Source organism: Carassius carassius, chromosome 23 (assembly GCF_963082965.1).
Source record: "Carassius carassius chromosome 23, fCarCar2.1, whole genome shotgun sequence".
NCBI lineage: Eukaryota > Metazoa > Chordata > Actinopteri > Cypriniformes > Cyprinidae > Carassius > Carassius carassius.
In genome coordinates, this window is record NC_081777.1 from 30,358,316 (window position 1) to 30,370,512 (window position 12,197).

Here is a 12,197-nt window from a genome sequence, read left to right on the forward strand (position 1 = left end):
GATATACTCGTTCCAGCACGCATCGAGTCATGTTTCCTACATTCCCAGAGACTTTCAGTGGCAGCTGAGACCAGGATCAGATGTAACATCTACAGTTTTGTATAGTTCAGACTCCTACCAACAAGGTTAACATCTGTCATTCGTGTTAACTTTTAACCAGCAGTTTGGATATGGAATTTTAGAAGAAGGAAATTGTTTAAAAAAAATAATAATAATGTCATTTTTCTAATGAAGACGTTTCAATCAGGCAGAAAGATAACTTTATTAAGAATATAGTGAATCAACAATATAACTGGTTTGTGTTCAAACAAATATAGCGTGCTATAATTGCTCTGTTTATTTTCCCCCGTAGTTGTTTTCCAGTGAAATTTTAGAGGACTATTATTATTATCAAATCTGCCCCAAAAATGCCATTAGAGGTCATTTCTGGGTAAATTTAGAAAGGATGTAAAGGTAATTTGTGTTGCGTGTGTCCATTTCCTGACCTAATCATCCCAGCTGCATGCTCCCTGCAATCACATTAACCAAATTAATTAGCTTTAGTACATGTGTGCAAAATCATACAAGCCTTCTCTGTTGTCCTGGAGATCATCAACACAGAACCAACACTGTACATAAGACAGAGATGTTTCGACCATTTTCATATGCTTCCTTTGGAGGTCTCAAACCACACAGGTTTTGGAGGCATTTCAAGAGCCCCGGGAGCCCATAATCCTGCCCTGCCCCAGACGGAAATGTCTGTTAGATATTAACAGGTGATTAATTAGGTCTGATGTTATAAAGAACCTGAATGTCTGCATCCCACTCAACATGGCTGGAACATGAGCCATTAATGCACATGCTCCGACAAGTTCAGTGTAGGCGATGCAATGCATTTCTCTTTCCCATTCATCTCTTCTCCTTACTCACTACTATGACCAATCACCAATAATTATGGGAGGGGTCTGTCACCATACACTCTTAAAAATATAGGTTTTGAATTGGAATCTTTGGTTCCATGAAGAACCTTTAACATCCATGGAAACAAAATATTCTTTACACTTAAAAATAAAGGTAAAAAAAAATGGTTTTGGCAGAGATGCCATAAGAGAAATATTTTTTTGAATTCCACAAAGACCTTTCAGCGTTACAAAGTATTGTTTGTGGAATGGAAAGATTCCATCGATTCCAAGATTCCATTTTAACAGTTCTTCAAGGAACCATAGATGGCAAGTGTGTATAGTCAAAAATGTTTCTTTAGATTGTTAAATTGTTCTTCAGACTAAGAAAATGTTTTATTTTTCACTTAACTGTTCACTAAAAGGTTCTTTGGAGAACCAAAAAGAACCCTGAAGCTGAAAACCAAGGACACATAGCAGTTATATATGTTAAATAAAATGCATTTATAGAAATAAATATGTGTGTGTGTATATATATATATATATATATATATATATATATATATATATATATATATATATATATATATATATATATATATATATAAAGTTTGTTTTTATTCAAAAAGTCAATTCAGCTGATTCAATGTATATAGGTTAAAAAGGTGGACTATTTAACCTACTTTTTGTCATGCCTGCGCACGTGCCTGCTTTAACTTGTTCTTCACCATTACAAATGAGCAAAAACATGAGGAGTTTGCATGGATCACACAAAATCAGTTTGCTCCATGCGTTTTAATAATAGTCAGCGGCTGAACAGCTGGGAAACTTTGCTTAAACCTTTTTTGGTGTAAACAGCAGACAACTGCCTGCAGGCTAAAATCATGTACAAAAGAAAAATGTGTTGACTCACAGTTGATTGTTGATATCAGCGGATGATTATGATCAGCATATTCGAACACATTAGTGTAGGAGCCGTTTTAACTGCGGGGCAATTTGAAATATAATGACGATGTTTGTCCACAAACTTTCTGTGAGATAGTAAGTACACAATGAGCATTAATGTGCCACAATATAGATTATTTAAAAAATGAATACATTTATCTACAGAAATCTACACACAAACTTACCAAAGCAAAAACACTGAGAAAAAAAACGCTTATAAAAAAAATTCAGCCAATCAGATGTGTCCTTAGGTGATTAATATTCATGAGACGGGGGTGGGTTGACGATGACGCGCAAGTGCCGAAAGAAGAAGAGAGCACTGCGGAGTAATTCGCTACTTCTGTTTTCTTCGTTGCTCTGAAGAGATTCACTTTTACTTCGCAGACAGGGTTGTTTTCTGGTGTTCAGGTGGGAAATAACGAAAGAGTGGATGCAAAGGTAAGTTTGGGAAGCGATACGATATTAAAATCAAGTGGGATGAAATGATTATTTGCATCAGTTGTTTTATTATGGGCACGCATAGTGATGTTTAGCTATGCATGTAGATACTACTAATAAATAATACTAATTCCTAATCCAGGTTTTGTTCTTATAGAAATATATTATGTTCTGTTGCCTTTCATGGTTTTACAAAATTAATAATAACCTACAAAACTTCTCTAGTGCTATATATAACAGTGAAACATTAAAGAAACATTAATTACACTAACAAATCATTTCAATAACCCATAACTAATTATAATGACTTAACACATTTTTTCTTTTTGGATTGTATATTCATAATTCAGATTTTGAAAAAAAAACATGGTCTTGATTATTTTGTAAAATATAGATTTTATAAGACAAAGTCCTTTATGTTCACATCTCAACTATGTGCTGCTGTGAAATCATTTATTAATTAAATTACTAGATATTTGATTTATTGATTGATATACAGTTTCAGCTCCTCGCCATGTTACGTTCATTTATTTTGTACATACAGTAATGCAGTGTTGTAAATCACATCTTTTTTTCTGATTGATATTAACACCTGTAGAAACAGCTCTGTGGAAGTGCTGGAATCCACTGTAAGTCATTGTTTGCGGTGCAGATTCCAGTAGGTTAGTGATGCTCTAGTGAATAGCTTCTGTGCTCTATGCTTCTTTTATGTGCACGTAGATGTGCCATTAGGGGAATTAACATCATAGTGTGGGAAGAAATGTGTGTAGAAAAGAAAACATTCCAAGAGGTTGTTAATCCAGGCCAGATTCAACAATAGCCTCCTTTTTTTTATTCTTTGACCTTAAATTAATCGTGATGAATGGCGCCAAGAGGCAGTTTGAACCCTCAACAGAGAGAAAACACTAGCCAAACGGTAGGAAGAGATAAAAGAGAACAATGTCCCACATAGAAACATGACTTTCCTTGCCAAAATGTCAAATTTCCTGCTGTTATCGGTGTGTTGTAGTATGTGTAATTGTGCTGTAGAGAAATGTCACCACTTGATGTTGCATGGAAGCAAACCCATGCTCTGCTGTGCTATTTGTGTTCCTGACTGGTATGATAAATGCTTGCAAGGTGATTGACCCTCTCACCAGTATCTGCTTCCAATTCCATGCCCTCAAACTAACACTATGTCACTCATAAATATGGCGTTGTGTTTGCTTAGCATATAAAGAATGCCTTGTGACAAATTTCCCAGAAAAAGGTGTGAAAGAGTGTGTTTGGAAAAGAGCAAATGCCATGAACGTGAACCAATAATGCTTTCTTTCTATCACTTTAATTAGTCTGAAATTTGCGTAAGAGCTCGTCATGTGGAGTAACTGCTAAATTAAGACTCTTGCAGTTTCAGGTTGCTGCTTTCTCAAACGTTCTGTCACCACCCCTGCAGATATTTGCAGAAGTGTCACAGGAAATAAATGTAGTCACACTAAGACTAAACACTCTTGACTCAAACAAGTCCTGATTGGGGTTTCTTGAGTTTTTGCCAGCAGACACCTGACAGATATCTCTGTTTGCTTAAGTCAACGGCCATAACCACCACTCCCTCTCCGTTCCACTCCATGAAGCTCCAACATCTCAGTCAGCACGGTTACATTAAGGCAGGGGGGTGTATTCCAGAAAGCACGGTTAACTTATCAGCTATACTCTGAATTTTCGTTGATTAACCCCAAACCTTGCTTACTCAATGTGGTTCCAAAAAAATGCGTCCGGGAGTAAGTTCATTGAACTCAGAGTATGTTCCAGGTGAAAACTCAAGACGTTCTCAAAAGTGAAGTGACATTCAGCCAAGTATGGTTACCTATACTCAGAATTCGTGCTCTGCATTTAACCCATCCAAAGTGCACACACACAGAGCAGTGAACACACACACACACTGTGAACACACACCCGGAGCAGTGGGCAGCCATTTATGCTGCAGCGCCCGGGGAGCAGTTGGGGGTTCAATGCCTTGCCCGAGGGCACCTAAGTCGTGGTATTGAAGGTGGAGAGAGAACTGTACATGCACTCCCCCCACCCACAATTCCTGCCGGCCCAAGACTCGAACTCACAACCTTTCGATTGCGAGTCCAACTCTCTAACCATTAGGCCACAACTTCCCCTAGAGCAACAGAGCGACGAATCGACAAGCACACCATGCTGCTTCTTTCTTCTTCTTTTGTTCACTGGTCATTAACATGCTTTACTTACATAACCTGAAAGTAACCTCTGATTTTGGAACCGAAAGCCGGGGTTATCTGCTCGCTTATCCTCAAACATACCTGGGTATGTCACATAACCTGCTTTTTTATAAATACCCCCTGTTCACATTCTACCATAAATATGACAAACTCCAGCTGTGTTCTTGGACTGTCTATTTTTAACTGTGAGTCTATGATTTCATGTAAGAACTCAAATAACCCTGGGGCAGAGTAGAAGCATGAGGCTTTTCTAGACCTTTATTTTTGACTTACCAGTGTCTAATGAAAATGAAACCATCAAAGTTGGGTTGGAGATTTGTGCTAATCTACAATCTTTAAATCTACAGTTTTTGTCTGGTGGACAACAACATTATACAGACTCGGTGATAGGCTAAGCAACTACCTAGCAACTGCATCCCAACATCTTAGCAACCACTGACAGCACCATAGCAATTGCATAGAAACTCTAGTTTTTATTAGTTTTAGTCACGTTCGTACTTTTTTTAGTCTAGTCAAGTTTCAGTCGACTAAAAGTCTGAGTCTTATTTTAGTCTGAATTATCCATGACTGTTGTCGTCTATATTTAGTCGTTTCAAACTGATGACATTTTTAGTCTAGTTTTAGTCAATGAAAATTGTATTTTAGTTTCTTTTTAGTGATCCAATTCTATTTAACCCAGTCAATATAATATAAGTACCTAGTAGTATAGATTAAACCAAAATTTTCTTTTAGCCAAACCCATTTAGATTATTTTATTATATTATTGTTACCTTATAGACTCAAGAGTACATCCATTCCAGACACGGAAAATGCTCTGATTTGAATTTAAACATTTATTTTACCAACCAAACATGTTAGAAGTACACACATCTGTCCCTTTCTCTGTGTCAGACTTAGCTTTGTTTAATGTCGTCTTCTAAATAATGGCACGAGTGGAGCTTGAGGAAGTGACATCGCCTGCGTCTGCGCAGTGCGACCTGATGCAGTCCCTGGAGTGAGACACAGGAAACAGAAATACTGCAAAATAATAATAACCACACCCTAGCACACTCTGGCAACACCCAGAATATCACAGCGGCACCCTAGCAACCACCTACAACCACATTTTCCAAAATAAGTTGGTCAGCTTGTCCTTGTGGTAATACTTGGAGAAATCAATTCAAATTCAATTAATCAAGATATAATAAAAAATATAATATAGTATAATATATATATATAAATCATACACAATACAAATATTACATGTAATATAAATATAAGATAATTATAAAACATAAATATGTGACACTGGACCACAAAACCAGTCATAGGCGTCATTTTTTGCCGAGATATAACTATTTGAAAATCTGGAATCTGAGGGTGCAAAAAAATAGAAATATTAAGAAAATCAAGTTGTCCAAATTAAGTTCTTAGCGATGCATATTACTAATAAAAAATTATGTTATATATTTACAGTAGTTAATTAACAGTAGTCAGTAGTAATTTTGAGCCATACAATGTATTTTTGGCTATTGCTACAAATATACCCCAGCGACTTAAGACATATTTTGTGGTCTACATTCACATATATAAATAAAAACATAAATATACATCGAGCATAAGCATGTCTGAAACCCAAACTGACATTCCTCTGTTCCAGTACTCAGTGTTCTAGCTCAGTCGCACCTGAGGCTGGTCAGTTGTGTTTTTCTAAACCTGTCCCGACACATCCAGCCTTCTGCTTTCACTCCAGCTGTCTCTGAGCACAATGATGAAGAGCTGATGACCTGGGCTGGGCTAGACTAATGATAAGGAATCAGCAGAATCAGGCACTTCAGCAACAGTTACTGAAGACAGACTGTGTGTGTGATCAGACTACTGCAAAAACCACTAGTTTAACAGCATCTGCTAAATACTCACACGTGTTAGTACTGGGCAGACACACACACACACACACACACACACACAGGTTCAGACAAAGACACGTTCTTGTGAAACGGAATGTCTCATTTCTGTTGTTGCACAACACTTCTTGATAATGACGTCAGACGCTGATGAAAGACAAGAACTTTAGGGAGAAAAGACTTTAGTTTGTCTACTGCAGTGAAGCTTTCACTAATCATAGTGTAGATAAGCTCATAAAGATGAGGTATTATGGAAAAAACACATATTTACTGATCGCATTACCTGCAGTAATGTGTGTTAGTGGCATAACTGGAAATTAGGCTTTTACTTGAATGTGCACACATTGGGAATCACTCCAGACAGCAGATTTAGTAAAAGATTCGGTTCTGCTTCTGCATGCATACATAGACCTAAAATGATGCAATCTAAGGACACGCTGTGTGTGAATAGCTGTAGAATTAATCTACCAAGGATTCAGATTAATATTGTCATTTTACTCTGTTATTATCTATGGACTTGGACAAGTTTCTCTTTTTTTTAGAGAAATAAAATGAGGAATTGGACATAAAAGCAAAGAACACGTGAATGGAGCCTTTGAGGAGTCTTTGTGGCTGTCCTTTATCACCGTTCCCGTGAATGTTTGGCCTTCTTTAATAATAAGAATGGGCCACTTCATTTAAATATGAATCAACTCATTCAAACTGGCAACTGAAAGGAGAAAAAGAGGAATGCAAACTTCAGTATTCTTAAGCAAGCATGTGTCACATGATTTGTGCTGCTTTACTATGAAAAGTGAAATGAAGTTTGTTGTAACTCAGTGTGACCTTTTTTCATATTTGCGTAACAGTGAGACTAAGAAATTGCTTTATGAATGGTTTAAGAGTGCTACATTTAGCTTTATTTATTGTACAGCATATTTTTATTTAAAGTTAACAAAGAGTTTCGTCTAAAAGATATATTATCAGAAATAAAATGCTATCAGGAGTAGTGGTGGGCGATATCTCGATATTTAAAATATATTGACATATCGTATATATCGATATATTGTTTAGATTTATTTCTGATTCCGCCACTTTGCTTGTTTGTCTTCTCTGTGCCGCTCCCGCCTCCTTTATTTTGTCCCCCCTCCCCTCGCGTGTTGTCTCAGTGTATCAAGTATCAAAAATGGCTCCATTATTTGGAGATACCTCGGTTTTAAGGCGTCGGGTGAACAGCAGGCAGATGTCTACTGTAGGGCCCTATGATTTCCGCGATGCAGAAAACACGGACGGAATCCAGTCATAAAAATGGAATTTACAGTTTAACACGGAATGTCACAGAATTTGTCAAATTTTATATGAATTAATTCAAAGTAGGTCATTGCACTCACATCAATTCGCGATATGGACTAATATCTGTAAATATTAAGTCGGAAAAGTCTATTTAAATATGAATCCTGCATATTCCAGATGCTCCGGTGATTTCAGCGTCTTTCCTCTCACTAAATAAAGACGTGAACACATGAGGAACATCTCCAGAAATTGCACTGAGAGTCACTTCATGAGCATCTGACCGTTTGATTTGAGTAAAACTAGCGTCATATATCACATTATAGACTCATACACAGAACTGTAAAGGTACGGTAACCCGTCAAAATAAAAGTCTGGTTTAGTTTATAGTTTAGACAAGTATTTGCCAGAAATCTATTACTATTGTTCAGCATAATGTACATAGCCTACTACTACTATTAAAATGAAACGAACATAATTTTTTAAGCAATGTTAACACAACATTTCTTCCATGTTTTATTTTTAATAGTAAATCCCCTTTGTTTGTCAAAAAAAAAAGTTTGCTTAATTTTCAATAATTAAAAGATAAACGATAACCAGAAAAATGTAAATACAAAGAATTTCAGAGGGGGAAAAAACATTTCATAAGGCTATTTTAAGATTTTTTTTTACAAATTAAGTTGTTTTTATGCATTTATCAAATAAATGCAGGCTTGATGAGCAGAAGAAACTTCTTTCAAAAATATAAAAAATAGTAATGTTTCCAAACTTTTGGTCTGTACTGTATTTTTTGCTCCATATCGCCCAGCCCTAATCAGGAGTATGAAAAACAGAAGTGTTGCATTTCCATTTGCTGCCACTAGTGGCACAAAAGTAGCACACTTTGCATTTAGACGAACTAGTCCCATTTAAGCCATTTCTGTTAATATGCTTGTGAAGTAGATGGTATTTTACATTTTAAGGCCATTTTAGTAGATTATAACCTCAAGTCCAGAGCATCAAATTAACAATCAAATGCCTCTTTCCACCTCACATGCATTCGTTTACTAAGTATTCATAATTTTAAACCCCAAGTCTTTATGATGTCCTCCACATCCTACCGTATGGTCTCACATCTTTACACAATAAACACACTCCATTGCTGGTCAAGTGACGCTTTCCTGCCTTGAATTTTCAAATTGCATTTTATTAGTGACACCAATTATAAATATAATTCTAATACTCTCATGTAAAATTACATCTGTCTAGGAAAGTCACATGGGAAAATGTCTGTAAATCCAGTCCTGTTTATATATTTAACCATTTGTCTTAACATTCAGTGTTATCCAACAGTAGAGCACACCGAGTCAAATATAGCAGTGAGTGCTTTCACTCTGTGGTTTGATTGATGAAGTTGCCCAGTGGCTCCTGAGAGTCTGGCAAACACAGTTAGTTCGCTCACTTATTGAGTGTTTTAACTCTAATTGGGTTTAAAGGAGGGATATTTTCTCTCTAATTTGGTTTTTACTTACTATGTTTGGTTGTGTTTTGCATGCACACGCTGAATGGATGTGCAGTTTGAAACATTTAGGGATCCATTTGTTTAGTTTTGTTGGAAAGAAAAATCACTGTTGAGATTTCAGTGTTTCATTGATGTCAGTGTCTAATGAGATTAAGCAAAATTGCTTAAATCACCCGATTTTCTCCAGAGAAAGACTCCAATAATGTCTCCTAAGAATCTGAATAATTCCTCAAATTTTTTATTCAAATGTCAGATATTTAAATATGAGCTTCATTTGTGTCTATTTGAATTATTACACAATTGAAATTTTAGGAGAAATCTACTGAGACAAATATGACACTCAATGAGGCTGTGAATAAACATCCATTTGGCAATAATATTTTCTTCTGGATTATGCTAAATAAAATATGTAATGGCCCTTTCTTTTTTTTCTTTTTTTTTTAAGAATAGGTAATGATGGGGAAGGATTACAATATAAATTTAGTGATTTAGATATAACATATACTGGATAATGTACAGTTTAGTTATATTTTGTGATCATTATTCATTATTAATGAATTATTATTATTTTGTGATCATTATTTGTAATCATAAGCATTATCTCGCTTATGCATTCTGACTAAATATATAAATATGTGAAGATGAAACATTGATTCAAGTATTAATAAATAATTATTTAATTTTATTACCATTTTTTATGTGTTATTTTTAAAGCAAATAGTTGATTACAAGGTACAAAACAATCAACCTAGCAAAAAATAAAATAATAATATTGCAACAATATTGCAGCAATTTCATTTTATTTATATACTATTGTAGCATTTATTGATATTATTAATAAGCTTTTATTGATATATATAAGCTGTCGTTGTAAGTTTTAATAATTTGATGTGAATTTATTTTTCATTTCTATTTATTTATTTATTATTTATTTATATGTTTAGCATTTTTGCTAAATATATTGCTTTTAAACTTTAAAAATAGAATATATATAAATTTTTATTGCTTTTAAATTTAGTTAAGGCTATATTTCTAACTAAAGTTTTTGAAGTAATTTTTTTCATCCAATTTAATGTATACATAATTTCAGTTTTAGCTATATAACAGTGTACAGTTATAATAATACTTGGAGTATTATTACTGTACAATGGTATTTAACTAAAAGTATAATGTGTTCTAAGATCATATTCACTGCAGTTGCTGTCATCATTTTACATGGCAGTGATATTTTGCTATCATTTAAGTACTAATATAGTTTTATTAGTATTTATAATTTTTTTTAAATATATGTTTTGTTTTCTTTTTTTTTTAAATGTCTGGATAGTTTTTAGCAATTTTTATTTCAGTTTTATATATATATATATATATCAGGTTAAACTAAATGAAAAGTTTATTTTATTTTACTTTTAGTTAACATTCATTTTATTTCAAGTAATGATTTTTTAAAGTTTCTAGTTTTTAGTGAACCATAATAATCCTGGAGAACGCGGACAAGCACCACTCAACAAAATTAAGTACAAGATTATCTATGCATCTGTTTATGTACGACTACACTGACGCATTAACGTTTCTGTTTTTCAGAATGTAAAGCAATATTTGATAAGATGGCATCTCTTAACCATTCCACCTCCATTCTGCCTTCCTGCACCTACGAGGAGGACTTCAAGCGCTTCCTCCTCCCCTCCGTCTACAGCCTGGTCTTCATCTTTGGACTGCCGCTCAACTTCATCATCATCCTGCGGATCTGGGGCTCCTGGCACACTCTAACGCGGACCAAAATCTACATGCTGAATCTAGCGGTGGCAGACTTCCTGTACGTCTGTTCACTTCCGCTTCTCATATACAACTACGCCAGCAAAGACTACTGGCCTTTCGGTGACTTCACCTGCCGCTTGGTTCGCTTCCAGTTCTACAGCAACCTGCACGGAAGCATCTTCTTCCTCACGTGCATCAGCTTCCAGCGCTACATGGGCATCTGCCATCCGCTGACGGTGTGGCCCAGACAAGGTGGACGCAGGCTGGCGTGGTTGGTCTGCGCTGGCGTCTGGGTGGCTGTCGCGGTTCTCTGCGCTCCAACGTTCGAGTTCGCCGCCACCGGCATCCAGCGCAACCGCACGGTGTGCTACGACCTCAGCGTTCCAGAGCGCTCCACAGCGTACTTCCCATACGGCATCGCTTTGACCTGTCTGGGCTTCGTCGTGCCCTTTCTAGTGATCCTGGTGCTATACTGCAAAATGGCAAGGGTTCTCTGGCAGGTCGGCGAAGCTCAAGAAGCCGTGGCCGTAGAGAGGAAGAATAAAGCCGTGAGGATGATCATTATTGTGATGCTGGTGTTCGCCATCAGCTTCTTGCCGTTCCACATGACAAAGACGCTCTACTTGCTGGTGAGGACCTTTCCCACGGCCCCCTGCGAACTGAGGAACCTGCTGTCTGTGGTCTACAAATGCACCAGACCCTTCGCCAGCATGAACAGCGTTCTGGACCCCATTCTGTTCTACTTCACCCAGCCGCAGTACAGACGCAGCACCAGGAGTCTGCTGCTCAAGATCACCTCGCTCAGAGACAAAGTTGACAAAATCTGACTGGAACACACCTGATTGGGTCAGAAATAACTGTGTTAAAGCAAGACACTACAATCAAAGCCATCGTTTTTTTTTCCTCCACTATACATATTTGAGTTTTTTAAGGCTAAGGTTTACAAATTAGTATCTTTTGACAGGGTACCACCGTAGTGACAGTTTTGTAAATTTATTTGTGAGAGTGTAGTGGAAAATTACATTCAAAACACACATCACTAAAAGAAAACAGACATGCCCCTAATCAAAATAATCACACCCCTGTTTTGATAGCTCCGCCCCCAATTCTTTAACATGCTTTGCAACTCAGGGCACTTCCCCCCATCATTAGTGGACACGCCCCTTGCTGCTGATTGGCTACAAGTGTGTTCTGGAGATCTATCCAATCCGCTTTCAACAGCCTTTCTCAGAAATCGATTACTGCATCTTCTTTATTAAGTGTTTATTTAGACACTATTTCAGTTACAGTACATATCTATAAAAGC

At 36.4% G+C, this 12,197-nt stretch overlaps 1 protein-coding gene across 1 annotated transcript; it reads left to right on the forward strand.

Moving 5' to 3' along the window:
- The first annotated feature begins 2,131 nt into the window (after positions 1–2,131).
- LOC132101991 (P2Y purinoceptor 3) lies at positions 2,132–12,197 on the forward strand. Its single transcript, XM_059507202.1, has 3 exons — positions 2,132–2,261; positions 10,718–11,856; positions 11,898–12,197. Exon 2 carries the CDS (start codon positions 10,741–10,743, stop codon positions 11,716–11,718), a length of 978 nt encoding a protein of 325 aa, XP_059363185.1. The 5' UTR covers positions 2,132–2,261; positions 10,718–10,740; the 3' UTR covers positions 11,719–11,856; positions 11,898–12,197.